The sequence below is a fragment of the Besnoitia besnoiti genome, chromosome XII (assembly GCF_002563875.1).
Source record: "Besnoitia besnoiti strain Bb-Ger1 chromosome XII, whole genome shotgun sequence".
In the NCBI taxonomy this organism is placed as follows: domain Eukaryota; phylum Apicomplexa; class Conoidasida; order Eucoccidiorida; family Sarcocystidae; genus Besnoitia; species Besnoitia besnoiti.
The window spans coordinates 1,283,420-1,311,268 of record NC_042367.1 but is presented as its reverse complement, the minus strand read 5'-3'; the positions used below and the strand labels follow the sequence as shown (position 1 = coordinate 1,311,268).

The window sequence follows — 27,849 nt, the reverse complement described above, 5'->3', positions numbered from 1 at the left end:
TCGTGCGTGTGGCGGTCCTATGATGTTCCCGCCTTTGACTCAGCCTCGTCAATGAGCTGGGCGAGTTTTTTGTCTCTCTCCGATACGTTTTTTCGTGAGTGCGAGAATGGATCCGAGGGGACTCGGCGAGCGTTTGGCCATGTCGGGCCTGCATCGCCGCGAGCCGCGGCGCCTGCACGACGACGCGGCAGAGAAGCTCGGCGCCCATGCAGGCGCGGGTGCGTACCTGATTCTGAAGAGCTCCACGTCTTCACTCTTCCGCCGCGAGGAAGGGCCCGCTGCGCGCGAGTGCACCCGACGCCCTGGCGGTCGAGCCCGCGAAGGCGCCGAAAAGGGGACTGCGGCGGAGCCGCCGCACGCGGCAGAAGATGCGTGCCAGACGCCCGACGTGTGGGACGGACACGCGCCTCAAGCGCCAGACACGGAAGAAGACCGATATGACGCTGCGTTGGGCGAGCAGGGCGACGCAGAAGGCCGCGGACGCGGCGACGCTGCCGAGACTGCGCAGGCGGCGCTTGCGTTCGCCTCCAGTCTCGCAGAGACGCTGCGGCGGCAGCTGGAGGGTCAGCGCACGCATGACAGCCGGCAGGGACCGACGCGACTTCGAGACACGCCGCGGCGGTCTCCGTGGGGGGGCGAGGGCGACGCGACGGATCCTGAACCCGAGTCAGGCACTCGCTGCGGAGAGGCAGAGTCACACCGACGTCCCTCGCCTGTCTCTGCGCCGTTGGGGACTTTCGACGACCCCCAGGGCAGCAAGGAGACCGCTGAGATTGCGGAAGGAGGAAAGGCCTCCGGGTTCGGCACGGCGGCGGAGGAGGAGCTGAGTCAAGTGCAGAGCGTCGACTGTCGCTGCAGGCGCGAGTGGAGAGGATGGAGCAGGTCACGAGGCAACCTGCGAATCTGCTGCAGCAGATTCCCCTACATTGCTCTCCCGCAAGTCGACCGGCACACCATCGCGTCACTCTTTCGACTTCAGCTCTTCCCCTACCAGCTCGCAGGTACGAGACTCATCTCGCCTCTTGCTCGCCGGCGGGGGTCGCGCTGCGAAACTCTCGCTCTAACTCCGCTCAACAGGCACATCGGAAAAAACAGTGTCTCGCTCCGTTAGAATATTTATATTCCTATGTGTAGCCATACGTTTGACGCATATATATATATATATATATGTGATGCTCTGACGACTATGGACGCGGCGTTTTTTTTCTTTCCAGGTGTTCACTGGCTGTCTCTCCTGTGCGGCTCGACGAGCAAGGCGCTCTCAGACACACTCGGCGGTTTTGTCCTCGCAGATGAAGCGGGAATGGTAAGCTTTTAACTGCTGAATCGCGCCAAATGATGTGTGCAGAAACTCGCGTGTGAGCGTGCTGCAAGCGTCTTACATCCGCGCTAGGTGCTCGCCTCTTTGGAGCCGGCGGAGACGAGCGATGGGCTGATGCGTATTCGCCGTGTTTGCGTGCTTCCCATCCTGCGGCTGGGCGTCGCTTTTTTTGCTGGTTTTGTCCTCTCTGTCGGGGTGCGTGCGCTTGACTGATTCGCGCATGCAGGTATGTATACAGGGGCGCGCACGCATACATGTATATATATATGTATATATGTATATACGTGTTTGTATTTGGATACATTTATGTGCAGTTGTGTGCGGAGGTGGTTCACGCGTGCCTTTGGGTCTTGACTGCTGGTGAAGACGCCTGTGCGCGCTTGATGCGCTGAGCTTCTCTGCAGCACCTCGACTAGGGATTAGGGGTGAATCTCTGTTTTCCGTCTTCTGTCGCGCGTCCGCCAGGGTTCGTCGGTGCAGACCGCAATGCTTCTCTCGCTGGCGTACCAGATGGGGGCGTTTGAGCTGCCGTCTCTGTTAATCGTGTCTTCCTGCGAGGCCAAGCGCCAGCTGCTTGACGTCCCCCGCGCCGCCGCCCCTCTGGGAAGGGCCTCCTCCCACCCGCAGGGCGACGCGTATCCTTTCGCGTCCGCTCCTCTGGCTGGCGGCAGCGGCGTGACGGGCTCGCCGCCTCTCGCGCTCGCGCCTCGCGTACGGCGCTGGCTTAGGGTCTTCAAGCGCTGGGCTCCCGCGCTCTCCGTGAGGCTTCTCCTCCATCACTTTGTCGCAGCTTCGTCGCTCTGCGGCCGCGACGAGCTTCTCGGATCCGAGCCTGCGCCCGCGGACAGCCTGCAGGATGCGGATGAGTCTCTTCCGACCGCAGGCGAGGAGGCGCTCCTCCCAGGCCCCCAGGACCTTCTCACAAAGACAGCGACTGAAGAGCACGCCGCGAGGGGTGCTGCAGGACGCGACGAGAGCGCTGCAGGACGCGACGAGAGCGCTGCAGGACGCGACGAGAGCGCTGCAGGACGCGACGAGAGCGCTGCAGGACGCGACGAGGCGGACCTCGGGGGAGGCAGCGGCGCGCGTCGGATGGACGGCGCCGAGGCGGAAGGCGAGGGCGCCGCAGGAGAATCGAGCGAGACGCGAGAGGGAGGTCGTGAGACCGGCGAAGGCCGGCGAGGCGAGGGCGCGGTGAGCGCTCGGAAGACGCCTCACGTCTTGGTGATCACGCAGGACGAGCTGCTGCAGTATCCTAGTCTTCTCGCAAATGCATTCCGCGAGTTTGGCGGGCTACGTCTCTGCATTTTTGACCTTCGCGACGCGCCGTTCCCTCCCGCCGCCGGGGGGCTCCCGCCGTCTTCCCTTGATGATCTGCGCGAATCAGGCGTGAGGCGTGCATCGCCGCCTCCTTCAGGGCCAGTTGAGGAGAAACCGCTGGCGAGCGCGGCCGCCGCTTCGGCGGCGGCCGTGCCGGTCTGCTCGCGCCCGTGCCGCGAGCGCGGGGACTCGGTCTTCTGCGAGGAAGGCAGTCTTCTCTACGCGGCCGCAGGCCTCGTTGACTCGGTCTGCCGCGAGGCGACTGGGCTGGCGAGACGCCGCGAAGGCCCGCCGGCAGCGGCCTGCGAGGGGAACCGGACGACGTGTGACGAGGAGCGAGGAGACGCGAGCGGAAACCAAGAGGCGACCGCGGACGGAGACCGGATTGCGAAAAAGCAACGCCAGAACGAACAGAAGCCCTGCCGAGCAGAGACCGGCCTGCCGCAGAAGCTCCTCCTCACGAAGTAGGTGAATCGAGAGAGGCCGCAGCAGTGAAAAAAGTCTCATCTCAGCGCCTGTGGCATTCGAGGGACGACGCGAAATTCCGCAAGTGTTTTTTTGGGGTTCCGACGACTTGTTTCGGGCCTCTGAGGCCACGCATGAATCCCGTCTCTCCGCGCGTTTGCATGTTCACGAGGATCACAAGAATCCATACGTGCATGCATATACTTGTGCATGCTTACATGCTTCGAATGAAGCCCATATATACTACGCACTGCATCCGCGTTTGCCCAGTGGCAGATCAGGTTCAAGGCGCTGCTGTTGAAAACGGGAAAAACCTTGGAAAAAAGCGAAATTTTTGATCATATGACCGTGGAGGACGGTGTGCTCGGACGCGCATGGCTGTTTCGAAAGGGGATGGCGTCACGCAGAGCCCGTGAGCGTCTGTTTCCGTTTCTGCGGTTCCCTTCTCAGCACGGACCCGTCTTCCTGTCCTGCGGCTCTTCGTCGCCTCCTTCCGCTTCTTCTGCCGAGTTTTTTCGCCTCCACCGGCGAGGTCGACAGCGTGTTCAGCGCGCATCTCCGCGCTTTGGAGGCTTCAAGCGCCTCGCAGGCGACAGGGAAGAAGCGCGCAAAGCTTTCGCTCGCGTTCTTGGCGTTCGCGAGGCAGTGCGTCTATCCTCTCGTGCTGCGGCGCCTGCGGGCGGCGTGCATGCTGCCGCTGCTGCCGCCTTTGAACGGCGAAGTGCATCTGCTTTCCTTCTCAGCCTGTCCGCAGGCCGCCGTGTACGTACAAGCGAACCAGAAGGCCTCGCGGGCGCTCTGTGACGCGGTTCTTGCGTCGTGTCGCGAGCAAGAGGAGGAAGACGAGGCGTCCGCCGAAGAGGACTCTGAAGCGCCTTCCGCCAAGTCGCGAAAGCGACGCCACGCGGAGGCGCCGCGCGCGGAGACCGTGGAGGCGAACAGGGAGCCTGGAGGCGAGGAGGGGTGGTGGGGCGCCCGGAAAGAGAGAGGCCCTGAAGGACAGCAAAACGCGATGGCGCAAGTCGCGCAGGTTGCTCAGGAGATGGTGCAGCATCTCCTCCTCGTCGCAGTGCATCCCATGCTCGCCGGCAGGCCTGTCTTTTCGCCGAGCAACGCAGCGGGGGAGTTAGCAAGCGAACTTGAGAGAGAAGACCCAGAGACCGGCGCGAACTGCGCCCAGGAAGAAAAGCGGCTGCGGGAGGTGAGGCTGACGCAGCAGACGCAGCGTCGGAGTGTGTGCATTCTGTAGACCCGAGAGGCGAAAAGGGAACTTGAGCATTTCTTCATAGCCACATGCCAAACTGGGATGAATCATATGGTCAAGTATTCGTATTCAGGGGGCCAGTGCGACTACAGCGTGGGACTTATATATGCAGATTGGGAATGACTCGTTTTGCAAGTGCCTACACGTCTACCCGCAGTGCTGCATGGGTACAAGTGTATGGCCGTGTGGTATTCACGTATATGTGCATATGCGGTCTCACGATCTTCGAACAAGTATAAGTATCAATCTGAAGAGTCGACTCTCTGTGGTAGGTTGCTCCTCTAGCCGCGTCTGATTTAGTTTTACACTACTTGCCATAGCCAGTGCTCGCCTCATTTATGCCGCTCCATGGGGACAGGTGAGTTTCTGGGGTGCTGCAGTCATTTCGGAGAGCTGAGTCGTCTGCGGCTGCCTCCTCGTCGCACGCGTTACATGTGTTCAGTTGTCTTCGTCCGCGTTCCTCTCTCAGCGAGTGGCGCTCGCGCTCTCGGAGACCGTCAAGCTTCCGCTGGGCAATTCTGCGCCTCTCGCGGGGGTGCGCGACCTGTGCAAGGCGGCCCGTGGAGCGCCGTCGAATCTCTCGCTCGAGGAGCAGGCCCCCGACCTCCCGAGGCCTCCGTGCGCCTGCGCGTGCGCCTGCACTCAGGCTCGTGAGGGGGGGCGGCGGAAGATCGAAGACATCTTGGCCAGGCACTTCAGTCCGTGGGAGGTCCGGAGACTAGGCGGAGCGCTCGGCGTCTGCCGGTGGCGGCTGAGCCCAGAGGAGGCCTGTCAAGGCGTGAAAATCAAGTAAGCGGCGAGTCAACGCGACGGCAGAGACGTGGGGGACGCCCGCGCCCACGGCTCCAGAGGCTGAGGGGGGAAACCAAGGCGCGACAGAAGCTGCAGAGAAGACAGCGATAAGTAACAAAACAGCTGCCACGCGGCTCTGATTGAAGGTGCAGTCGATTCAGAAAGACGTGCACATACATATGTACACATATAGACACGCATGTGTGTGTGGACTGTACCTATGTATATTTATGTATATGATTGTGTCGACTGCAAGAGAGGAAGCCCCGCGCGAGGGAGGGGGAAGATGACGGTGGGGACCTGCGTGCCGAGAGGGAGGCTGGGTGCAGTGTACGTTTGCGGCGATTCATCGATACATGAACAGAGTGACGTACAGATATAGTACATATCTATATTTGCGCCGTTTCGGGTCTGTGCATTGCCCGTCTGAACGCCATTTCTCCTCGGATTCGACGGGCTATCACTTGGCAAAGTCTCTCGACATCGCAGGCCTTATTCTGTTGAGGAATTCTGTGACCGCACACAGCGACGCGTCGGAAACTTCGCATGCGGTTTCTTTGCATCATACGTGAGCCATGCTTTTTTATATTCTTTCTTTCGTGGTTCTCCTGCGTGCGTGCACTCCCGCAGGTGGTTGCGCGACTTCTTGGCGACTCTCGGCGACGGTCTTCTGCCGGAGAGCAAAGGGAATCGGGAGAAAATCGGGGCGAACGTCGCACACGAGGTAGCTGCCAGCGATCAAAGAAACGGCGAGTGCGACGCCGGCGCGAGCAAGCCCCAGGAGGAGGGAGGCTGCGCCGCGGGAGGCGCAGCGAGCGACGGAGACGTATGTGCAGCGCCAGCCGGTTCAAATGACGCCCGCTGCGAGAGCGAGTCCATTGCCTCCGCGGTGAAGTGCGGAGAAGAGGGAAGCCGAAAGAAGAGACTGCGGAAAGTTGTGATTCTGAACCCGCTGTGTGGGGACGACGCGCCGACGTCTAGGCAGTCAAGGACGGGGGCGACAGGCCCGGAGCGCGCCGCCGACGAGCTCAAGCGCCTCGCGCTGCATGCGAGTTCAGCCGGGCGAAGAGACAAAGGCCAGGGAGGCGCCGAAGCCGCCCTGACCGCCGCAAGAACCACGTCGTCGCTGGCGTCTTTCTTGCAAGCCGCTCTTGGGAAGATGATTTTTGTGATTCCTTACGGGAGTTCGAAGCAGGCGGCCGCGCAGGTCTTCCACGATTTTCTCCGAGAGGATCCCGCGGACGTGCCGGTAGGCTGCAGAGGCGGGTTGGCGCTGCGTGCCAAGTGAAATGAACTGCGTAGTCGTTCTCTAGTCTTCCCGTCTCGGCTCGCCGTCATCTCGCGCGTGTGTGCTGCGTGCCTCGCGTTCAGGCGTTGCTCGTCGAGGATCTGGCTGTACTCTTTCAGCTGCGCCCGCACAGTCTCGCGCTTGTCTCCGACCTCGTCTGGCTGGCGACGCCGGCGTCGCCGCTTCCTCGCCCGCTCCGCGACAGCAGAGTCTCCGCGTGCGGAGCGACCCAGTCGAGAGGAGCCGAGCGAGATGAGGAAGCCGTGTGGTGGGGAGAGGAGAAGAAGGAGAAAGGCGACATCGTCCGGTGTGTGCGGCGAGACGTCTACGCCAGCGCAGACGCGCAGACCGGCGGCGAGGAGGAAGAAGATGGATGCTTCATTGTTCGAGAAGACATTCGCCAGGTGGAGAACTGCTTTCGATGCGTGGGTAAGTGCCGACAGCGGGCTGCCCTCGACGAGCGTTCCTCTGTGCCCACCAAGGCCAATGTCGCCTCTGTCTGCTTGGAGCGCCAGTCTGATGCTTACGTTTCAAGGCTGCAACCCTTAAACATAAAACGAAAGGCGATCTTTTTGCGTGTCTTGTTCGGCTATTGTCCTATCACGCGTGTGTGGCTGCATATGAAGCTCGGGCACCTTTCGTGTCACTCAGACTTCCAAAGGCACGCGGCATCGAGCTCTGGGGTTGGTCCTGGCGAAGTCAAGACCTACTGCGCCGCTCGCGCGGGCCTTTCGTCGCAGTCGACCCTGTCGCTCGTCGCGCAGTTGCAGCTGAAAGATGTTGAAGATGTATTCGCTTTGTTTGAGATTTGAGTGAACGTGTGTGATAGGAAGATCCGGATACCGACAAAGAGCCGTTTCCGGGCGCCAGTCTCAGAAGGCGTCACGCCAAGTCGGACAGGCCCGCATGCGAACGTGCGGACGCAGGTGTTAGGTCGACCTGGCAACCGTTAAAAACATGTGGCGTCCCTGATAGACACAGCTGTGCGCTAGGCTCCAGTCAGTTGCCATTTGCGTGCTGCACTTTTCGGTGGATTCCTGCATGTGTGCTCGTGCGTCTGCAGGCCACGCGACTGAGCGCCTCTCGGTCTACTACCTGTGCTGCGAAGGCAGCATTGACGAGGTCTGCTTCCGCTCGACGTGCGCGGCAGAGGTACGTCTGTTTCCCGAAACGTGCATTAAACCAAAGACCAGCGGCGGTGAAAGTGTGTGATGGGAGAGGTGGTGTATCAACAAACAGGACGAGGTGGGAAACCGGCGTCTTGTTCTCGCGAGCTCTCCCAGACGTGAGTCTTCGTTTAGCTTTGCTCCGAGTTTCATGCACGCACTGCGGTATATCGCTCCAGGCGGCTAAACTTCATCAATCGCGGGAGGGGAACTCTGTCTCGAAAAAGCTTATGCATTTCCTCCAGAGTAGTTACACTGTGGAGCTCCCTTTCTCCCTCCTGTGTTTCTAGAGGAAGTGAGAGGTTTGTGTATTTGCCTTTCCCGTGCTTGCTTTGCTTGCTTCCCCGCGTGCCTCCAGGACCTGCTGCGCCTTAGCTAGAAAGCGCAACGTCGAAGGCGGTCATTCTGGGCCAAGGCTGTGGGAAACTTTGGGGGCGTAGGGGGCGGGCGACCAACCACAGGGAAGTAGAAAGTTACTTTTCAACCAGCAGGGAAGGTTCGCCTAGTCTTGGCAGACGGCGCACTTTTGACGGAAAAACTCGAGTAATGCGTTTTGTTTGAGACTTGCACGAATCCCGAACTATGTCATCACAAAATTCGAGCCTGTCTCGGCGACGCAAGTACCTGGTGTCATCCGTGCGAGGTTCACGCTTGCCAGATGACCAGCTTCCCCATGGACCGCGCATACGCACATAACACCTTCAAGATCTAAACCACTAGTCCCACTGTTAGTACATACTGACAAGAAAAAGCTTATGAATACTGTTGTCTCAGAGTTGTAGAGCACCCCCTGGCATTTGGATCGACAACTCTGTTACAGGCCGTACGGCTGAGCAACTGCCTTTGATGCTGGCATGCGACCGACAAGTAGGGGAAAATCTGTCTACTTGTCTTGATTAGTGATGATGACAGAACCCCGTCAGTTCTGCGTGTGGAACGCAAGTTTCACTGTGGACCGCAGGCAAAACACTTCGTTCTACCAGATCCCTGGCGGCATCACATGTTGTGAGATTTTCGGTGTTACTTTGTGAGGCGTGTATCGATGCTGGACGATTCAGAGGTTAACATGCCTGTCTGCGCGGTATCGCTGGCAGAGCAGTTTGTCCTATACTCGATGTGACACTGGAGCAAAAGTCGGCCCTGGTCTCGCGCAAGAACCCCTAGACGCGCGCGAGACAATCGGCGACCCCCTTGAACGCGCAGTACGGGGGAATCAATCGCATTCTCCACCAAGCAGAAACACGGCCTACTGGTGGCGTCGGAAGTAGAAACTTCCACTCCTGTGTTGCAGCGGTGTAGGCATCCCTGCTGCTGCCAGTGATGCAGCACCACCCCATTTACAAATTTGACACGACAGGTTTCACCTTGCGTTCGTGTTTCCTTGCATCGACAGGCTCTTGAAAACGCACATAAGAGATAGGCTGCGGCTCGTGGCTATCCTGGTTGCGTTCGCTCCTGTGCGCCCACCGCTAGCTCGTCGCCGCTAAATTCGCATCCAAGTTTCCAGATGTCACCACACTGAGCTTCATACGTATGGTGGCGTGCCTAGCCCCGCAACTTGTGACCCCAGCGGCGCTTCACACAGACCATGTGCGTATATTGCCCACCGGCTTCGAGATGGAACGTTCCTCTGTTCGATGTTTCCGACCGCTTTCGAACTATCGGACGCCCAGGTGGAGCAGACTAAAGGCGTTGGTACAGAGCGTACTTGGATGTACTCTGCTTCTGCTTAGTTTCCCGTTTTTGATTTAATGGACTTTATTTTGTGAACGGGTCCCTGACAACCGACGCTTCAGAAACGTTTGCTGATTCAATGAACACGAAGATGTGAAACGCCGAGCGTCGGTCGGGAGTCACGGACAGAGAGCTTCCTCGTAGCACGAGAAGACGTAGCGTGCATCCTGGTGAACCAAGACACTGTTTCTCGTCGCAGCAAAGACTTCCCAAGCGAAACCGCACGGGCGCCAGATGACTCGCCTGCTACCATCTATGCCCGCCCCGAATCCCTTCTGTGTATCGCAGAAGGCACCCGCACCCCGGCCGCTTCTGAAACGCAAGTAGCCGCTTTCTGATAGGAAAGCCGCAGTCTCCGGCAGGTCAAACAACTTAGGCCGCGGAGCTGCAAGAGGGAACCGACTGTCCCATGCAGCCTCTGACCTTAGGAGACAAGGAACGGCAGGAGAGAGGCGAATGAAACGAAACCAACAGCCATGCCCAACGAGTGGTACCTCTTGAACGCCTTCACAACATCCTGATACTCCAGCCCCGCAGCTGCCTGGTCACCATCACCTCCTCGTGCCGCTCGGCGAGCGACTTCCACCGCCGCCTCCACATTCTCTGTACTCTCAATGCCGAGCTGTTCCTCCAGCTCTCTGCGTCGTTCCAGCAGTGAGATCTGAGCAGGCAATACAAACATGAACAAAAAGAACGTACAAAACCACAAAGCTCCAGTTGGATCACACGTCTGCGAGTCCCTTCTCTCTGGACATGCCGGCCGACACCCACCAGCAGAGACTGACGCAGTATGCTTCTGACACGTCCCAAATCCAAATGCCTGTGTTCAACACAGTCCTTGCCCAGCGGGGACAATCGAGGCAAAGCAACACACGCAGCGAAATGAACGCGCCATGCGGAAAGCAGCCCGGAAGATGTTTTGTACCTGTCGTGGCGCAAGGTAGCAGGAGTTGATGAGGTTTCCGAAGACGTTGACAGCAGCGGCCATGTGAAGCTTGCTGTAGCCGACGCCCATGTAGCATACAGTCGAGAGAAGAGTTGAAGAAAGCACCGTGGAGGCGCAGAAAAAAATAGGGAAGTGGATCGACTGGACCTCCGCTGGAAGACAAGATAGGAATAACAACAGCGAATGCCATGTAGGCCCTCTTGCAGTTGATGACTCCACAGACAGCCGAGGCCGTGAATCGGGTACAGCCACGGAGGCCGAGGGGACTGCCTCAGGATCGTGGCGCAGCCAACCCGGCATGCCGGTGTCCCTAGAGTAAGTCGGACACGCCATCACACACCCTTGGAACGACCAGCGAACCTGCTCTACGCAGAGCATTTCCACATTGGCAGCTTCAGGTCAGCCTCAGCTCCTATAACACCCGGTTAAATAAGCCTAACGACCCTGCAGCCGCTTGTAGCAAACAGCCTTCTGAGGCGTCACTACCGCATGCTGCGGCCTCAGCCGCAGACTCATCAGTTGCGACACTTACCGAGCTTCCACCTGCTCAATGTCGTCCGGAGAATGGGGGACATGACGAAGAAAACCCACGTTGCAGAACCAAAAACGCAACTAAAACTCGTGTTCACGAGAGTCGACAGAATTCGCAGGAGCGCAGGAGACGTCTCCGCTGAATGAGGCACAGATGAAAGGAGAGTCGAAGGGAAAAGGTACAGGAGGAGTGATGCCGTTCCGCACGCAGCGGAGACGTAGGGTAACTTGCTCAAACAGTTCGTCATTGTGTTGTCTGCGAGCGAAAGATGAAGCAAAGACAAAGAAAAGCAAAATAAGAGCCTCTGAGAACGTTTGAGCGTCTTCGCGCAAACATTCCAGCCCGCCCGCGTATCACACGCTGTCACGCGCCAGCCACAGCGAGAGGCGACGGGCGCTGCTTGCCGCAAAGGCGCCACAGGAACACCTGTCGATGCTGAAGCAAAATGGGAAGGATACTCGAATCGTACTTTGTCCGTTGTGAGGCTTATTTTGGTTCCATTACAGGAGCTCATAACCTAGCATGGCGCAGCGAAGTCACTTGCTGTCGCCCCAGACATAACTGCTGTCGTGTCTGTTGCTTGGCGCGAGTCCCGCAAAACTCCGGGCCTCCTCGAGATATTGCCGAACTCGTCGCGCTAGGGCTCAGCCCCAGGTGTCCTGGACAAGAGTTGTGTGTGTCGAGATACTGTAGCGCTCTTTCGGTCTTATTCCTAAAATTCGTTCGGCTCCTCACGTGGATCGCAACTCTCCCGCATGCGCCAGCAGTTGTGGTGTGCAAGGCACGAGGCTCTTATCTAAGACTCCTGGTTGCTCGACGTACGGTTCCGGTACCTCCAGATATTGCGAGGGCTAGTTGATGTTGTGACGCCAAGCGACGACTGTCAATCTGAATCCCAGTTCCGATCCATGGAGCAGTGCCTTTCTTCTGTGAGCAATGCAACGACGTAGGGCCCATCCCCTCCGCGTCTTCCTCCTCACACATGCTCTTCTAGGGTTGATCAGCTGGCTGACGCAAACGACGGCGTACCGTCTGTCTGCCGGCCCTGCCACAGCTCTTTCTCTTGCTGCGTGGTGTGGGCCTCACGGCGACACGGCTCAAAATTCCTTTGGTCGTGCTCATGGCGTCGGATGTCAGCTTGGTGTTCGAGTCGGTGAGTTCAACTCCTGCGGACTTCCATCGTCTGCCACAGAAGACACCTTACACAAGATAATATTGGCTGTTGCCCTTCTGCTTCCGCACAGGCCACTTAACTGACTACTGGCAGCATGGATCCCTAACCGCGTTGGAGCTGGGGTCAAGGCGTCACCTCCAGGTGATACGGGTAAGGAAGCACGCTCCGTTCCTCAATGCATCAGTGTACGGTGTGCTTGCCATCACTTTCCTGCAGTGCCTGAACAGATACTTTACTACCTTTACGTCCACCAAATTTGGTGTGTTTTTCCAGAGGAAGAAGAAGTATCGGACAGCGGGAACCTCAACGGTCCGGAGACATTTTGGCATCAAAGGCAGGGGTGGGGGTAAGCTGCGGCTCGGCAAGAACACAGGCGTACCGCTCAAGGCCATGGAGCGCCCGGCTCGCAGGTGAGGAGGAACCGCGTGCACCAGCATTCATTGTTTAGTGCCGATGTGGACCTGTCGACAGAGTACTCGTGCGTTCGGATGCCCGGGTTCCTTCTGCTCTGTGGTTACAACAGGTGTATGCTACTTGGAAAAATGGACAATACAAAGGCGCAAAACCGAAGTCATTCGAGAATTGCAACGCACAGAGTGCAGCGACTGAATTTGCACTGGAAGAGATTGTGGTGGCCCGAAGCCGGATACTACGTTAGACTCAGGCTCTCCGTGAAGGGGATTCGGACTATAAAGAAGTACGGTCTCCAACGAGCAGCCGACAAATTTGGTCTAAATTTGAAGAAAAAGAAGTACTACGCAGGTTACAGTCACAGGTACGTCCAGTATTTGCAGAAGCAGCCGCGCGGTACCAACGCATACGAATGCGGTTGAATGCAGCGTCTCGTTGTCCCCTGTGCGCATGCTTGCAGAGGAATGATCAGCAGACTGTCTCATGTAGAAGGCTCCGCCCAACGTAAAGTTACTGATGCCGTCACTGATATGTCGGGCGGAAACGGGGAGGGCGCTCCCGAGGAGTTAACCGTTGCGGACCTGTAGCCGCAGAATTTGTGGGAGGCACTCGTGTAAATCTAAATCTATCCCAGGTGAAGCCCAGCGCGCTGTCTTCTGTTTGTCACGACGACGCCGCTGCTTCTGCCGGCACGACTTGAAGCCGACCACTTCCGTCCGCGAAGTCAAACTGGAAAATGCGAAATCATGATTTGTCAGCGGGACCGTGTCAATATTTTAATACCATCAACACTTGACGTCGTTTCTCTTGAGGTGCGAGAACCACTCGGATAGGTGCTACAGGGGCGGCAAGTTCCGCTAAAAACCGCACTCGGAGCGTGGCAAGATGAGGGCATAATGCGCGATCATCCCTTACTTTTGTGTGTGTTCACTATGACGCACAAAGCTGGCGGGCAGGCAGTAGGTGAATCCCTCTGAGTTCAGGAACCGCCCGTACACTTTTTCTTACTATTAGTGCACGCATTCGACAGTGCCATTGAAGGGATGCTCGCAGCGCCGGCAGGAGGTGCGGCGTGCACGAAGATCACCTGTCCTTTTTCGGCCATGCTATACGTTGATTTGATACGTTCCCCGTCCCGATGCCAGTATTTATCCGCGCCGCCGCAGTTTCTCACCTCTGATACACAGCTACATTCCACAGTTCATTGCTTTTCTTTTCCAGTGTGCCAGCTACGCTCCTACGATGTCTTACCCTCAGGATGGTAGACGTCCGACGTGTGGTAGACGTCAGCGCCAACTTCGAGCATATCTCTGATGGGAACGATTGATAACATGCGCTGATCACGCAAGTCCGTAGTTTGGGTACCTAATAAACCGATCACTATCTGCTTCCAACCTAAGACAGCGCCTTTGGAGGGCAGCTGCTCTGCAAGACCGCGTAAGATCACCCGTACTTTCTACTGAGCTTGTTCAATAGGTAAGAGGCAGGACGAGCTGCTCCGGTAACGTCTTCGGTTTTCACGAAGGGGCATATTTCGCCTGCAGGGGTGAGTTGAGACGGGTTTGCACAGCCTCGACGACCGTGAATCGCACCTGCTTTGCGTCCAAGAGCTTTTGGGGCGTCCTGCCTCTCACTTACAACAACCCACTCATGGAGACCACTTCCCGGTCTCTGTTGGTTTAATGTGCACTGTTCTAAACGAGTCCTCAACGGTAAATGCGGGTATATTGTGTCTACAATCTCCATCTCGGAAACAGATCGTAGAAAAGAAGCACCAGCCGAGCACGTACTGCATTTCATGCTGGGAACGACCTCAGTTGTGGTGTCCCGGTATATTTTAGGGCCAATGTCGCCATTTATCTCTTTCGCTCTGTCGGAGAAGGGTCCCTTCACAGAGGCGGGCCCGGCATTTGCATACGTCTTTTCGAAGCAGAGCTGAAGCGGCCACACAATTGCACTCCCCTTTTGTGATGCTGCCGTGGAACCTTTTGTACCGGTGCGAATGCCCAGATTGTTGTTGTCGGAGCCCCGCCGACATTCTCAAGTGTGATGCCCTCTGCCTGAAACACTACGTTGGTACATGAAACACGGATCGAGCCTGTATGCGTGACTGACAAGTACAACAACCATTGTGCCTTCCTGAATCAAGATGCGTTGCAGCAGTGTGTGATGCAGGAAGCACCACCTTCCTCACTTCATTGGCGGTGAAGGGCACCTTAACTTTTCCATTCGGCTGGCAGTGCAGGGGTGTGTAGATTGCAGTGTATCAGTGGATCCAGGAATGCTCACTTTTGTCACAACTAACACGTCTGACTTCGTGTTGAAGACATCGGATTTCACTCTTTCATAGTCAACAGTCATTGCACACGTCTCTTCATATGAGTCGCCTAGCGCGTCGGGATCGGCCGACGGCGGCATCCTGAAGCAGGCGGTTCTAACAGCTCCCACTGCTGCTATTAGCGCGCCGGTGGCGAGGAGCATAGTTTTCCCCATATTGGTCACCAAATATTTCGTGGCCGTGCTCGCAACTTATACACTGCGTCTAAATAAAACGTGAGCGAACCTCTGCCTGAGCGTGGGCGGTGGCCTTGAGAAGAACACCCGGCTAGAAATGAAGAATTAACACAAACGAACGAGCTGTACATACAGATACGGTATCAGCATCACAGATTCAAACTGCACTCCCACAACAACAGAGTAACCAGAGAACCTTACCACGTTCACGCTACAAGTAACCGCCCCCTCAAACACATTCTCATGTACGACGCACACAATTGCCGCGCTCTATGAGGAGGCTACAATTGCGACGCCTCCACAACAGCCATACAACTTGTATGTGTATTGTGCGGCCTGCACATGAGCGTAAACGCTTGGGGATGTATTCCAATATTCCACTCTGTTTCTTACTTCACGTGGACGCCAACACCACAGACGCGACTCGATGTACAAGCAAGATCAGGGGCAGCACGCTCTCGGGGTTCTCCATTTAGTGGTTACAGCAACTCATATGCATCATTAGCCATACTCCGCGCTTTGTGCTAGCTCGGGTCACCGAGCGTTCGGCGCAAACACGATTCAATCCCTGCTCCCATTCTTTCCGCTTTATGCTGAATTTGTCACGTTGCATCTGGCCTATCTCCCCAAAAGAAATACAGCAACGCCAAAAAAAGCGTTCCAGGGTTCCCAGAGAAGGCCAGGTCCTTCATAATTACCAGCTCGGCACAGCGAATGATCCTATTCTGTGGCATGCTCTTGTTCGAGTAGGTGTCTCACGAACCCGTTCGGTGGCACGGTGTTCGGCTATGATGTGAGGAGTAGGCCAAGAGGGAGGGCGCTCACACTTGAAGACTGTCGCATGCCAGGCCGATTCCCTTGGCCTCGGCAAATATTGCTGGAAGATCAGATGTGCCAAGTTGTCGCGAAAGGTGGACTACGACACTGCGCGCCACACTGATGGCTCTGCAGACAAATCAGAGAACATCGGTAACAACGTCGGGAGGTTCATAGCCCGGCGCGAACTACCATGCCGGTGACGAGGCCAGTATAGCTTCTTTCCCTACGTAAACGAACTATACAAGGAATATATATAATGGTACACATACCGACACATCGACTCGCGAAATTACGGGTAAAAATGCCAGATAACACGTTAGCCAACTGGCGCAACTGTATCTGCCATCTCTGGTGAAGAGCCTCGCAATCCGGGGCCTGTACAACGCTGGATGAACATGATCACAGCTCAACACGTGAAGTACTCGTGCATGAAAACTAACTCACTTTTCTTGTCCTTGAGCTGTGGCGAGCACGTGCTTTGCTCCTTTCAGTGCCACGGCGCCGTGGTTTATACCGTCGCACGGCATCCGCCCCATGCACACGACGAATTCCCTCTGGCTGGTCCTCCTTTCTTCGTAGCACGCCGAGATGAGAAGGCCCGCTTTTGTCATCTCTTCCTACAGTACACGGACAGCACAAGACACGACAGCGGCCTATAACTGACCGCGCGCTCTGATGCGTGTGCAACGCCTACAGAGAAGCTTACGAGCTGCATACCTGCAACTTTGCGGAGTCAAGAATAACACCGGCACTACTCGACTCGGAAAGCCCGCTGGGCGGTGCTGAGGGTTTCTGTCCAGTTGGCAATTCTTGATGGGGCAGCGAGTTGTGAAACCACGAGTACCCCGATAAATTGCCTATGGCGGTGGCAAACAGGAGAAGCATGCATGTTGCCTCAACAGCGAGGCGCAGGAGGGAACTAGGCGTCAACAAGCCGTCTTCGACCTTCATCTCCGTAGAACTCGACGGTTGAAGAAGTCAGGACACACAAGCAAATGCCTCATCGTCTTGTCTGCAGGAGCACGGTGACGCATTCGACTGCCACTCACTAACCGTCCGGGCAACGGCTTGACTGCATGCATATTTTTCCTGCTTGCTGCGTATCGTAGCTGGCTGTGCACCACCGAACAGGCGACTCCATATCCACAAGTTAGTCACACAGGATTTTCTTTGCTGTCAACTCATTTTGTGCCGGCACTGTGACTTTCGCTGCCTGTGGTTCTCTGATGGACGTACATGTAGGCGGCGGTCATTTGCTAGTTGCAACCTGTCACACATTCCGTACATCACGCTGCGTATTCAGCTGTACCGATGGGGCGAGAATGGTAAGATACGCCAGACTTTCGTCCAGCGTAATGTTTATCCGAGCGATTCGAGATACTGAGCAGACGAGGGTGCTAGGTTCTTAACATTTAGTCCGTATTCTCTGTAGCGTTTAGCGAATATAATGTCACAGTGGAGTTAAAACCGACTGAATACGGATACTGTCTGCAGTGGTCGTCCTGCATCTGGGGCGTAGACAAAGTCCTGCCCAGCACTGGACAGGCAGCGAATTGGGACGTTCACGAGGCTGCGCTTGTGGCCAGAGCATTCTAGTAAAACCTGACGCGACAACATTGGGACTATGAAACCGGTCCTTCCCGGAAATTTCAAACCCAGTACCTCATTCTACATTTTCGACACGCGATGCGCGGGCTTCCAACCCGCAGCTGAGTCCTTCACATGCTACATCTCTTTGTCCTGTACATATTTTTGGCAACCGTAGAAGGCAGCATCCTCCTGCTCCCAGTGCACGCCTGCCGGGAAGCCCCTCCACAATCGTGTCTTCCGCATTAGAATCTACCAAGGGGGTTTGTAGCCCGGTGACGTGCCACTGTGCTCGAACTGAGTGAAGGAGGTGACCTTTCAACCTCAAAACTGCGTATGCTACCAGTGCGGCTAGTGTCGCGCAGCTTCAGCATCTCAGCCTCCAGCACGTTGCCTCGACGGGTTGAGCTGCTGGTCACCTCCTGGACTATCAGGCTATTGCATGCCGAAAAGAATCAAGCAGTTCCGCTGTGGCAGACGCGGCCGCAGGCGCCGTCGCTACCTTCACCGGAGGGGCAAGCAGCTCGCATGCACGCACCCCCCCCAGCGACAGACAGGAAAACGCTAATATGGAGGAAGCACAGAAAATTCCCGTTTTCAATCCAAGGAATTCGCAGATATAAACCAGCAGCCGGTGTCAGGAAGATTGGCTGCTAGCGAAGAAGAGTTGAGCCTTGGAAAAGCCAATGAAGAAGAAACCAGACTTTTGGAGAAGACAATAAAGAAACAAGTGAGCGCTTCTGCCGTATCAGCAGAGGTAATGACAAGTCAGTACAGAGGAATGCCCCGAATCTCGTCCCGGTTTTCGTGAGGAAACAGAGCTTCTACGCTGAGTTCGGACTTCATTTGTCGACCATGGAGATTTTAATTGGATGGTCAGGGTCGACCTTGAAGCCCTGCATGCCTTGCATAGCGACCGCTGCCTGCGCCTGGGTACTGAAATCGACGAAAGCCACGCCTCGGCCTTCAATAAGCCGCGACTCCGTGTGCCCCCGGTACTGGCCAAAAAGGATATCCAACGATGTCTTCGTCGTCTTCGGGGGCAGGTTCTCGACGAACAAAGAAAACTGGCCGGTCTCGCCCGAGGCTTTCCCGTCCTTAGCCTGAGTACAGTGGACGAAAAAAACCATATCAAGCCGTTTCCACGACCCGAAAGCTGACGATTTTCGCAGGCACGGAGGCACGCAACGCAAGTAGGCAACCCAGCCAAAGAATGCGTTTCACATTAACGTCGTCTGAGGCATTCGCGGGTAGCCAAAAACACGCCGACCCAAGTACGCGCCCCTACCGCAGACCGCCTCCCTAAATGCCCAACTGCGCATCTGCCGATCAAAACCTCTACCTGCTCTCCCGTATGATCACGCACGACGTATGCAGTCGCGGGATACATATGCGAATGACGAATTACCATAACCTACAACGAAGTAGACCAGCAAAACAGCTCGCTGCACGCCGGTCATTACAGACAAAGCACCACTCTCTGCAATGCTGAGAAAGAATCAAGCTACGCCTCTTCCACGCTGCGACACGCCCGCCGTTGCTCCTGTGCCGACTGAACCGCCATATGGTAAGAAAGCTACTCGGCACAACACCTCAGCCCCTCTTGCATACCTTCGTAGCGGCCATGCCTCCGGCGTCGACCTTGCTCCTGGGGACATCCGGTCTCCGCGGCTTATATTGGTCGTTCATCTTCAGAACTGCGTCGGACTTCGTCTTTGCATACTGCAGTCGCAGCGGCTTGCCAAGAAAGTCTTTGCCTTGCGCGGCTCTAAGAGCCGCCGTTGCAGAGGTAATATCTGCAAAAACGACGAACGCCTGTCCGCGCATGTTGGTGCCGCGAACAACCACCTCTAGAATCAACCCATAGGCGGAAAAGAACTCGTAGAGACATGCCTGGAGGTCCTGTTTATGCAGCTTGTCATTCAGATTGTTGCAGTACAGCGTCTGATTCGGCGGTACATCCCCTGCGGCTGTCGCCGCACCTGCCACCCGTCTCGCTCCCGGGCCTCCCGCACGGGGGGCCGGCGGCGGTGGAAATGCTGCTGGAGCCATTCTATTCGTTTTTCGAAAAAGACGCGCAAGTCTGTAGAACACAGTGGACCAGAGTCTTCCCCTTCCCGCTATTCTAGCAAGCGCTGGAACGTCTTGACACCGCTCCCGTGCCCTAAACCGTCACTGCTCGTAGAGCGAAGGGCGTTGTACGCTGTCCGTAGTCCGGAGTCTCGGTACAGACGCAGAGGCGGCCGGAGACGAATACGGGTTGCGTGTGTATAGCACCAGAACCTTGGAAGCAAACAGAGACTTTCCACACCACAAAGCAAGTTGCTTGTCGTGCCTCGTCGGCGCAGAATCGGGCGGGCAACAGATTACCACATACACTCGAACCTATACTATACGAATACGGGTTGCGTGTGTATAGCACCAGAACCTTGGAAGCAAACAGAGACTTTCCACACCACAAAGCAAGTTGCTTGTCGTGCAGGAAATATCTGCCCCGGTAGCGCGAAAATTGCGCGTACACGGAAAGGATGAACAGTCTTAGACGGATGGAAACCTATGAACAAGAGAGGTTATCGGAGACTTGCCGCAAGCTTTGTCTCGGCGACCGGCGAATAGAGTGTCAGACGTTGCTTGCAACACGAGACACGAAGGATTCGCACCAGGAGAAACATGACCTGGAACAGAAGATGAGACGATGAATCGACACTGCGCAGCCTTTTACTGTGTCCGACGAAAACCCTCAGTTACAAAGCAGTGGAGATACAAATTCACGGAAACAGTACTGCCCGACCAGCTGGCGTGTCACCCTTCGAGATGAAGCAAACAGCCCCTGTATAGGGGATGCGAAAAATGCTACGGCACGCTTGGGTCGTCTTTGGTCATTTAAATCCATAGGACCAACCGTATGATGTGGGAAGAAGTGATACGACGAGAACTACTCTGCTTAGGAACGACACAACCCGTGATTGAAGGACAGAAAACGTTTTCCAGGCAATTCCATCCTGCATGCAACGCACGTAAGAAAGCAAGAGCGGGGACCAGCTCCGGGAAAAGATGTACGCCTCAGCGGATACAACGCACAGTGTCCTCTTCCCTGGCAGCTGGTTGCATCCTCTGTTTCAAGCAGTACTGTCAGATAGCGTGCTGGTCTCCGTTTCCATCCACTGTTTCCGCTTTCTGCCACCTGCACCCCCGTTCCTCTCGCCCCGACAAAACCTAGCGTTCCAGGGCTGTGGCCCGGTCGTGTTGTGCTTTCTTGTACGAGGACCTACAAACCCGATACGCTGAATTAACTCTTACGTGCGTGGTACGACGGTCAATAGAGCGTTACTGCGCATGCCAAACGGAATTCGTAGTCACCTGCTGCCGGCAAACCACAGCATGTCGCGTGTCTTGACCGTCTCCCCCCCACAGCTCTTGACTGCCGCGAGTACTTCACGCCAGGTTGGAAAGGCGACGACTTCGCATGAGTTAACCAGAGCAGGTCACAAGGATGCTGTAAGTGTGGAACGAAATCAGAAAATGAAAAACGGTGTACTGCTCTGCTAGTACACCCAGTTGCACGCTTGAGATCGCGCTTCGTGCGCTCCTCGCCGAAGATCGACAGACGCGCACAGTTGCTTCGGTAACAAATGGCCTACGGCATTTTAAACAGGAACGACTGCACTCCCTGAAAAATGAGGTTGTGCAAACGAGCCTCAGCGTGGTGATCATTTGCCGAAGGCGCCCCGTTTTGCACTGGCGTCTCTCAATTTCGTCGAGGCGCGAGGTGCACAGGTACAACCGTACACGCCGAAGGAGGGTGGTGCGCAGCAGGGTGGCTATCAAGTGTATGAGGTGGGTAGAACATATAGTGTAGTGCCATGAACTAGCTACGAACGTACTCATACTAATGAGAAGAACTTCATCTGCGTCAGTCCCAGGCAACAGCTACGAGGAACGGGCGTGAGATTGGCAGAGTTGACGCGGTCGTGGAGTTCATATGAAGACGGGTTCCCGTCTCCTGAATATCTGAGGGGATCTGAGCATACACAAGTAACTGACCAGCGCGCTCGAATACGCTGAACTGCTGTGAACGACAGAAATTTCGGGCTGGAGGTACGCCCAATTTTAAAGCGATAAGAAGCCACGGGCATGCAATCGAGAAAAACGCTGCGGGCCCTTCAGAGTCAGAAAAACACAAAACCAATGCCAGAAGTTACGATGTTCCACTGAAGCGCGCACCTCCCCCCGCCTCGGGTTGCCCTTTCGATGTCGCGCCGCTGACTAGATATTTGTCGCATTTTGTCTGTATCCATCGAGTATACAGGAACCACAATAAACACTGGATCTAGCCGTTTCATAGGCTGCGTCATTTGCGAGCCGCGGTTGCCTCTCTTCTCCAGATCTCCTGCTGCAACATCTTGACTTCAGATTTAGCATCTTCTAAACGTGTGTTCTCCGCCTCGGAAAGCCCACGTCTACGACAGCCACAGCACACATTCGCGGACACCAAAGATTTCGCACAGGGAGGGCAAGGCTAACGGTGGACATAGAAGAAAGAAGCGGGCTGCCGCATGAAGCCCACAATCTTACGGCAGCCAGGTGACCGCACCTTTGCAGAAGTCACCCTGACGACGACCCGCCTCTCAAATGCGCCATGTGACGACATTTGCCATAGTCTCATGGACACCTCACAACCGATGCCGACCTCAACACACGGACGACAGCTGTTTAACGCAAACGTTTCATTTGGTTCGTCAAAATCCAGGCAGATGATCGAGCGCATCACACACTTTCAACAACGCCAGCTGACGAAAGCTACACAAGCACGTGTTGTCGGTTGCTGCACCGACAACACTTACCGTGCCTTCAGGGCGCTGAGGTCCCTGACCACCCTTTCTGCACGACCCATCTGCAGTCTAAAGCTCTGTAGTTCATCCGCAGTGTCCGCGGCCGTGTTACTGTCCTGGACGTCTGCTCTAACCGTCACAATCGTCCCCGCGCCCGAGGGGGGCTGCGAAACGCCTTGCTGGGGAGCGTTCACTGCAGCAGCTCCGGAGCTGGCCTCGTCATGAGAGCGTTTCGGCGGGCTGCACACTCGAGGCAGGTGACAGCGTCGCACACGACTTGGAATGACGGAAGTCCCAAATAGACCATATTCACCACAAGCACTCGCAGTTAGTGCCTGTTTCCTCCTGTATTCACGTGTGAGAGAACACTCTTGGTTCTGTCCGCAGCGAGCACCGCTAGGTGCTGAAGTACCCACCACGGGAACGTGAAGTACATTGCTTACCCGGTAGGCACATCTGCAAGCTCCGCATAGCATGACGGAATCGTACTCGGTACTGTCTGTGCTCAGACGCCAGCACACAAGACAGATGACGATAGACGCATGCCCAATTTGTATCTCCACCTCGCCGCTACCCATTCGACGGTGTTGCATGTTTCTACGAAACACCTCCCAGTGCTCAGTTTCCAAGTCTACGAACACTGGAACACGATTTGAAGAGGTAAAGATGAAAAGCTCTAGCATTTGCGCTTGCTGTGAGCCGAGAGGCTCCCGTGTCTATCGCCAAAGACTGCATATAATCCTCGTAACAGAAAAGGGCGTCAGGTCTTCAACGTGCACGCAACAACTCGACCAGCCATGTACGGACCTAAGACTGACGCGTAAGCGCTCGCGTCTATGATGGGACTCCCGGGTCATCGTTATCTCCCACCCACCGTTGTTTTATTGATGTCTCGAAAATACTTGAGTACACGGTATGCCGCCTTCTCCCTGGGCTCATTGGCATGGTTCTGTGTCGTTTGTTTGTCGCTTTCCGGCTCTCCTTCCGACGCTGGTAACGGTGCTGAGCCAGAGACCGGGGATTTGATGTTGCCTGCGTTGTTGAGTTGCTCAGTAGAACCCTTCGTCTCGTCGAGTTCCTCTTCGAGAATGAGACCTTCGATCAGTTCTGCAAACTCCTGCGAGCGCGAGCTCACGCACACAACGAGTCCCCTCGAGCTCGGAAGCGCGGTTGCTACAGCCACAACGATCCTGGCTACCACGATGCCACGTCGTCTGAGTGTACGCTTGTAAAATGAAGATGCATCTATGCACACCCAAGTGCTACACGTGAGGATCCTACAGGCACACACTGCTCAAGGCTCCAATGTCATGACGCCGCGGTCACCAATTCCGCGCAAGGCTTACTTGTAGCGTGACACCGGCCACCCGTTTCACATCCTGAGCGTACCAGAGACACATAATCAGTCGCCGCCATTGCAGCCGCATCCACGACTGCGGAAATAGAATCTGATGTGACAGCTTTCCCGTGCCCTGCACGGTCTGCACACGCCTGCGCACCCATAGGTCGATCCATTCTTATGTCGCAGCATGCGCGCGGATGGTGACCGATAGCGCGAAACAGCGCCACACATATTTGCCAGGACTGATGAGGACGCAGACAGAGGCGAGGCTCCATCCCTAAACCCTAAACTGAGTCGTATTTGTATAAAAACATCTGCACATCCACACGACTCATACTGTGCCGGGTTTAACGCAACGCCTATCCAGTGACTTGCGCTGCGCAAACGCTCCCCCAGCCTCACCGCGGTGCGTCCTTTTCCTGCTTCAAGGAAAATTTTGCAGACTCCACTCGACGCCGAGAAACCAAGCTGAGCACCACAGATCGACAGAGTCAGAGATAGGCATCGAGGCTGACGCACCAACGGGAGGGGGAGTGCGCCACATATTGTGGATGAGCATTCCGTCCATCTGTGTGAATGGACACGGGTGCGCAAGACCCCACATAGGCCGAGATCTCATCTCTACTTGGACGTGTAGAAGAGGCCCTCACTGCAGGCGCCAGCGCCAGCTCTACAGTCGCGCAATCATGCATGTATCCAAGAGAGACGCGGCAAGAGAGGCTAGGTAGGAGTTGCTCGCGGATCATGAGGCGTCTCTAAATACCACCGCAGCAGCAGCGGAAGACGGGTGTTCCCGACTTAGTAAGTCGCCGTTCGCCGGTGCCTTCGCCCACCCGTCATTCCCCTTCATAGTTCGCTCTACGAAGTCGACCTCCACCCTACCTTTCCGATGAGCTCTATGACGTCACTGCGTCGCACGCCGTTGGCTGAAGACAATATTGCCACAGAGAGATGACGCACAACCCCGCGACTGCACGAGTGCGCACGTCCCGGTCACGAGATGGTAAGCCATGTTCGCTTTGTAAACAAGCAGAGAAAAAGATATATGGTGCGCTTGCCAGGCGAACATAGCGGCAGGAGTGGATACACGTCAAACGAGCCCATAATGCCTAAATATGCTTACACAGATATACTCCCGCATATACCCACACTCATGAGAGGCCGCACACAGCCCGGCGCTGCAACATGGCTGACGGAGAGTGTGAGGTCGCGCGCTGAGTCCGCGACACGAGCGTTGCTGCGCCGAACGCCGAGACGACGACTTACGCTTATCGAGGTCAAGCTGGAGGAAGAAGATCGCAAGTTCTCTCCGTAGTTCGTCACTCAGTCCAACCTGGTGGTAAGACACGAGGAAACGCATAACGGGATTTCAATTCGCTACGCCTGCGTTCTCCGTCGTCGGGGCTCGCTGCTGACGGTCGCGATGTACAGTGAAGCGCAAGAAAGGCGAGCATGTGTGTCTGGCGCAGCAGTGCCCAGAGAGAGAAAGGAAACACGAGGTCACCACGCACAACGCGTCGCAGTTTCCGTTGAGACTCACGCAGAATCGGCTGTGGTCGATGGCGTCCTGCCGTGGGTCGCCGCGGGCCGTCGCGAAGACCGCCGCACGAATCTTCTCTCCAATCACCCACTCAGTCTTTGCGACATTGAAATCTGCGCACACAAACAGTCCACGCGTCTTCCATGCACTCAAAAGGGCGCCTCACAGGCTTCATGCCTACGCCCAGCCCTACACCTGGGCAAACATCCCTGCCGCCTACGCCAGTCTCCTGCGGCGTCAGAGCGCCCCTCATGAAACCACGTCGACAACAGAAGACTAGACCGCCTTCTTCCAGCTGTTGGCGATTGGGAATGAACAAAAACACGAAGAGCCCACAGCTGCCTGAACTGGAAAGTGGTGTCGGCTGCTAACCCTGGCGCCTGGCTGCACATCGCGTACGGGCTGCGCTCAACCGCTAGGCAGGTAGATAGGCAATGAGGGGACTTCACGTGACATCAAGCGTCTCCTCTGCAGTCCACACAGGCAATGCTGCGGCGAAGGCGCAGACGATGGGCGAGATGCCAACTGAGTGCGCCCTACCATTCTCGACCAGGAGATAGGTGAAGCTCCCTACAAGGCCCAGGCACAGACCGCCGAAGACGAAGTGTCGGAACTTCCACTTTTTCTCTTGCGTCGCTTCCTCGGCCTTCGCGCCCGCCGTAGGCGCTGAGGCGGGGGAGGCGCCGGCCGCGTCCAGGGCCGCAGCGGAGGCCTCAACCGTCGAGGAGGCCCGTGGCGCTGCAGCCGACGCGCCAGAGACAGCTGATTCCGACGTGGGCAGCTCGTGAGTCGCTGCAGATGGGGAGGACGACGACGCGGCTTCGCCTCTCGGGGCGCTCGCCGCGTCTTTCCGGTCGGCGCCTGCTGCGGCCGTCTCCTCCTGCCCCTGCCCAGCGGCGCGCGCGTCTGCCGCCGCCTGCGCGTCGCTGTCCCTCGGCAACGCAGACTCCGCCTCGGCTCGCCTCTCGCCCTGAGCCGGCTCGGCCGCCGCGGTTTTCGAAGACGAAACGAGTCTGACGCCGAACTGCATGCACCGCGACATCGCGGAGAACGACGCGGGAGCAGAGACAACCTGCGAGAGAGGCGACGCCGACAGGGGGGCAGAGGGGGAGGGCAGCGCGGAGACAGCGTCGGCGGGACTTGCCGCCGAACGCGAGAGATACCAGAGGGGCTCAGACGGCCGGCACTCAAAGGAACGATGCTGGAGCGAGGCTGGCGTCGCAGACTTCGAGGAAGGGAGGGGAGACGCCGGCCGAGAAAAGATGTTGCGAGAGCGGTGGCGGGACGGCACGACAACTCCGCTACTCCTGACCAAGCAGCGCGCTAGGGGACGGAGAAGGAGATGAGGCGACGGAAGAAGAGCCAGCCGTGCCTCCATCTTGTGTATCTGCTCAAAGACACGGTGAAAAGGGAGAAAACTGACTGGAGACCGACTCTCCGAGAGCGACCCAACGCAGGCTGAGACGAGAACGGAGAGAGGAGAGGGGGGGGGGGAGGGGGGGGGATGGTGCGGACAGGCAGAGAAGAGACAGGGTATCAGGAAGAACGATTTAGAAGCCTCGAGGCGTCGCGCGAGTGGAGACAACACACAGCGCAAACAGAGAAATACGTTCACAAGCGAAAGGGCGGAGTCCTGCGCATGCACGAGTGATACAGACGACTCTGTGAGTCTTGGGAACCCCCAAACGGTTTTCAACGATGTGGTGCCCAGAAAACCGTTGCGCGCCTCACTTCGATGCTGGCGCGTCTGCAGGGGCGCTGGAGTTGCATCGAGTGCCGCTGTCGCCTTCCTCGGAGGCCCAGAGAAAACTCGACTCCACTCCCTACACCCTTAAAAAACAATTTTTTAACTCAAAGAAAACATTTCCTTCGCGTGACCACCTTCCTTTTTTCTTCTCTTTTCGGCCTGGTCGACTTCGCGCGTTGCATGTGCGCATGCACTCGATATCGTCTCCCTTTCGAGGAGGGCGCGGGAGTGCGGAGCGCAGCTCGCCCCGCGAGACTACCACAGGCAGTCCGAGCGAGTTTTACTTCCTCAGGATGGTCTTAAAAACCTAAACGTGCCTCTCCACTTCAATGGAAGAGCGCAGCTTTACTCATTCTATCTCGCAGACACACCTTCTCAGGCTTTGACCTGACACCGGCCTGCAGCCGGCTGTGGCGACTCATCGAGCCGGGCGGAGACAGACTACGCTGCAGATCGTTTTCAGCGGTAAGCTGCCGATAATTCGGAGTGAATACGTTTGGAAATTCCGCCCTTGAACCTGGTTTTCCGATCAACAGTGCCTAGGCAATTCAAGGTTCCTAGGAAACACAAGGTGATTTCCGCGGCACCGCTGATCGCGCAGGGGAAGACACGTGTGAGACAGGCACAGTCGCGGACCGCTCACCTTGATGTGGCGACTCCTCTCCAGTTCGCATTTGCGATGCTTCTCATGGGCAGAAAGTGCGAGCCTCCTGCCTCGCGGACCTTTCCTCGGGGAGGATGACTTCGGAGAAGGACGCTGTGTGAGAAAAAAACAATCGTAGGAGCCGTGTGTAGCTTCAGCCGGAACGAGAAGAGAGATGTGACGCGCTTGGAGACAGGAGATGGCGGCAGCGCGGGCAGCTGAAAAGCGGCAAGACACACCCTTCAGGGAAGCTGGGCTTCCTCTCTTCTCGTTTCTCCCAGGGAATTTTCTCTTCATTTTTTCGTTCACGCGGATGCAAGCTCCCCTGTCACGCGATTACCTTTTCCTGCCGCGAGCGCGCATCATGTCGGCGCGGCGAAGGCCGGCTCTGTTTTTTTCTATCGTTACCGAA

General features: G+C 56.6%; 6 protein-coding genes across 6 annotated transcripts; 2 read left to right on the top strand and 4 right to left on the bottom strand.

The window, feature by feature from the left end:
• Positions 1-106: 106 nt before the first annotated feature.
• BESB_023850 (uncharacterized protein) lies at positions 107-7,995 on the top strand (the record flags this gene model as incomplete). The annotated part of the gene is made up of 9 exons (XM_029361087.1): positions 107-1,001; positions 1,215-1,306; positions 1,787-3,105; positions 3,557-4,307; positions 4,840-5,159; positions 5,793-6,411; positions 6,534-6,879; positions 7,514-7,602; positions 7,975-7,995. 9 exons carry the CDS (start codon positions 107-109, stop codon positions 7,993-7,995), a joined length of 4,452 nt encoding a protein of 1,483 aa, XP_029215902.1.
• Positions 7,996-9,774: 1,779 nt separating this feature from the next.
• BESB_023840 (uncharacterized protein) lies at positions 9,775-11,075 on the bottom strand (the record flags this gene model as incomplete). The annotated part of the gene is made up of 3 exons (XM_029361086.1): positions 9,775-10,011; positions 10,276-10,448; positions 10,829-11,075. The coding sequence occupies 3 exons, from the start codon at positions 11,073-11,075 to the stop codon at positions 9,775-9,777; spliced, it is 657 nt and encodes a 218-aa protein (XP_029215901.1).
• A 689-nt stretch (positions 11,076-11,764) lies between these two features.
• Positions 11,765-12,835, top strand: BESB_023830 (ribosomal protein RPL28; the record flags this gene model as incomplete). Its single annotated transcript, XM_029361085.1, has 4 exons — positions 11,765-11,981; positions 12,073-12,152; positions 12,276-12,412; positions 12,526-12,835. The coding sequence occupies 4 exons, from the start codon at positions 11,765-11,767 to the stop codon at positions 12,833-12,835; spliced, it is 744 nt and encodes a 247-aa protein (XP_029215900.1).
• Positions 12,836-15,748: 2,913 nt separating this feature from the next.
• BESB_023820 (uncharacterized protein) lies at positions 15,749-16,697 on the bottom strand (the record flags this gene model as incomplete). The annotated part of the gene is made up of 3 exons (XM_029361084.1): positions 15,749-15,872; positions 16,191-16,363; positions 16,464-16,697. 3 exons carry the CDS (start codon positions 16,695-16,697, stop codon positions 15,749-15,751), a joined length of 531 nt encoding a protein of 176 aa, XP_029215899.1.
• Positions 16,698-18,175: 1,478 nt separating this feature from the next.
• Positions 18,176-19,385, bottom strand: BESB_023810 (small nuclear ribonucleoprotein; the record flags this gene model as incomplete). The annotated part of the gene is made up of 2 exons (XM_029361083.1): positions 18,176-18,436; positions 18,945-19,385. The coding sequence occupies 2 exons, from the start codon at positions 19,383-19,385 to the stop codon at positions 18,176-18,178; spliced, it is 702 nt and encodes a 233-aa protein (XP_029215898.1).
• Positions 19,386-21,684: 2,299 nt separating this feature from the next.
• BESB_023800 (uncharacterized protein) lies at positions 21,685-26,425 on the bottom strand (the record flags this gene model as incomplete). Its single annotated transcript, XM_029361082.1, has 10 exons — positions 21,685-21,793; positions 22,178-22,405; positions 22,609-22,664; positions 23,040-23,282; positions 23,512-23,544; positions 23,910-23,975; positions 24,390-24,433; positions 24,774-24,840; positions 25,048-25,160; positions 25,588-26,425. 10 exons carry the CDS (start codon positions 26,423-26,425, stop codon positions 21,685-21,687), a joined length of 1,797 nt encoding a protein of 598 aa, XP_029215897.1.
• Between the last annotated feature and the right edge of the window lie 1,424 nt (positions 26,426-27,849).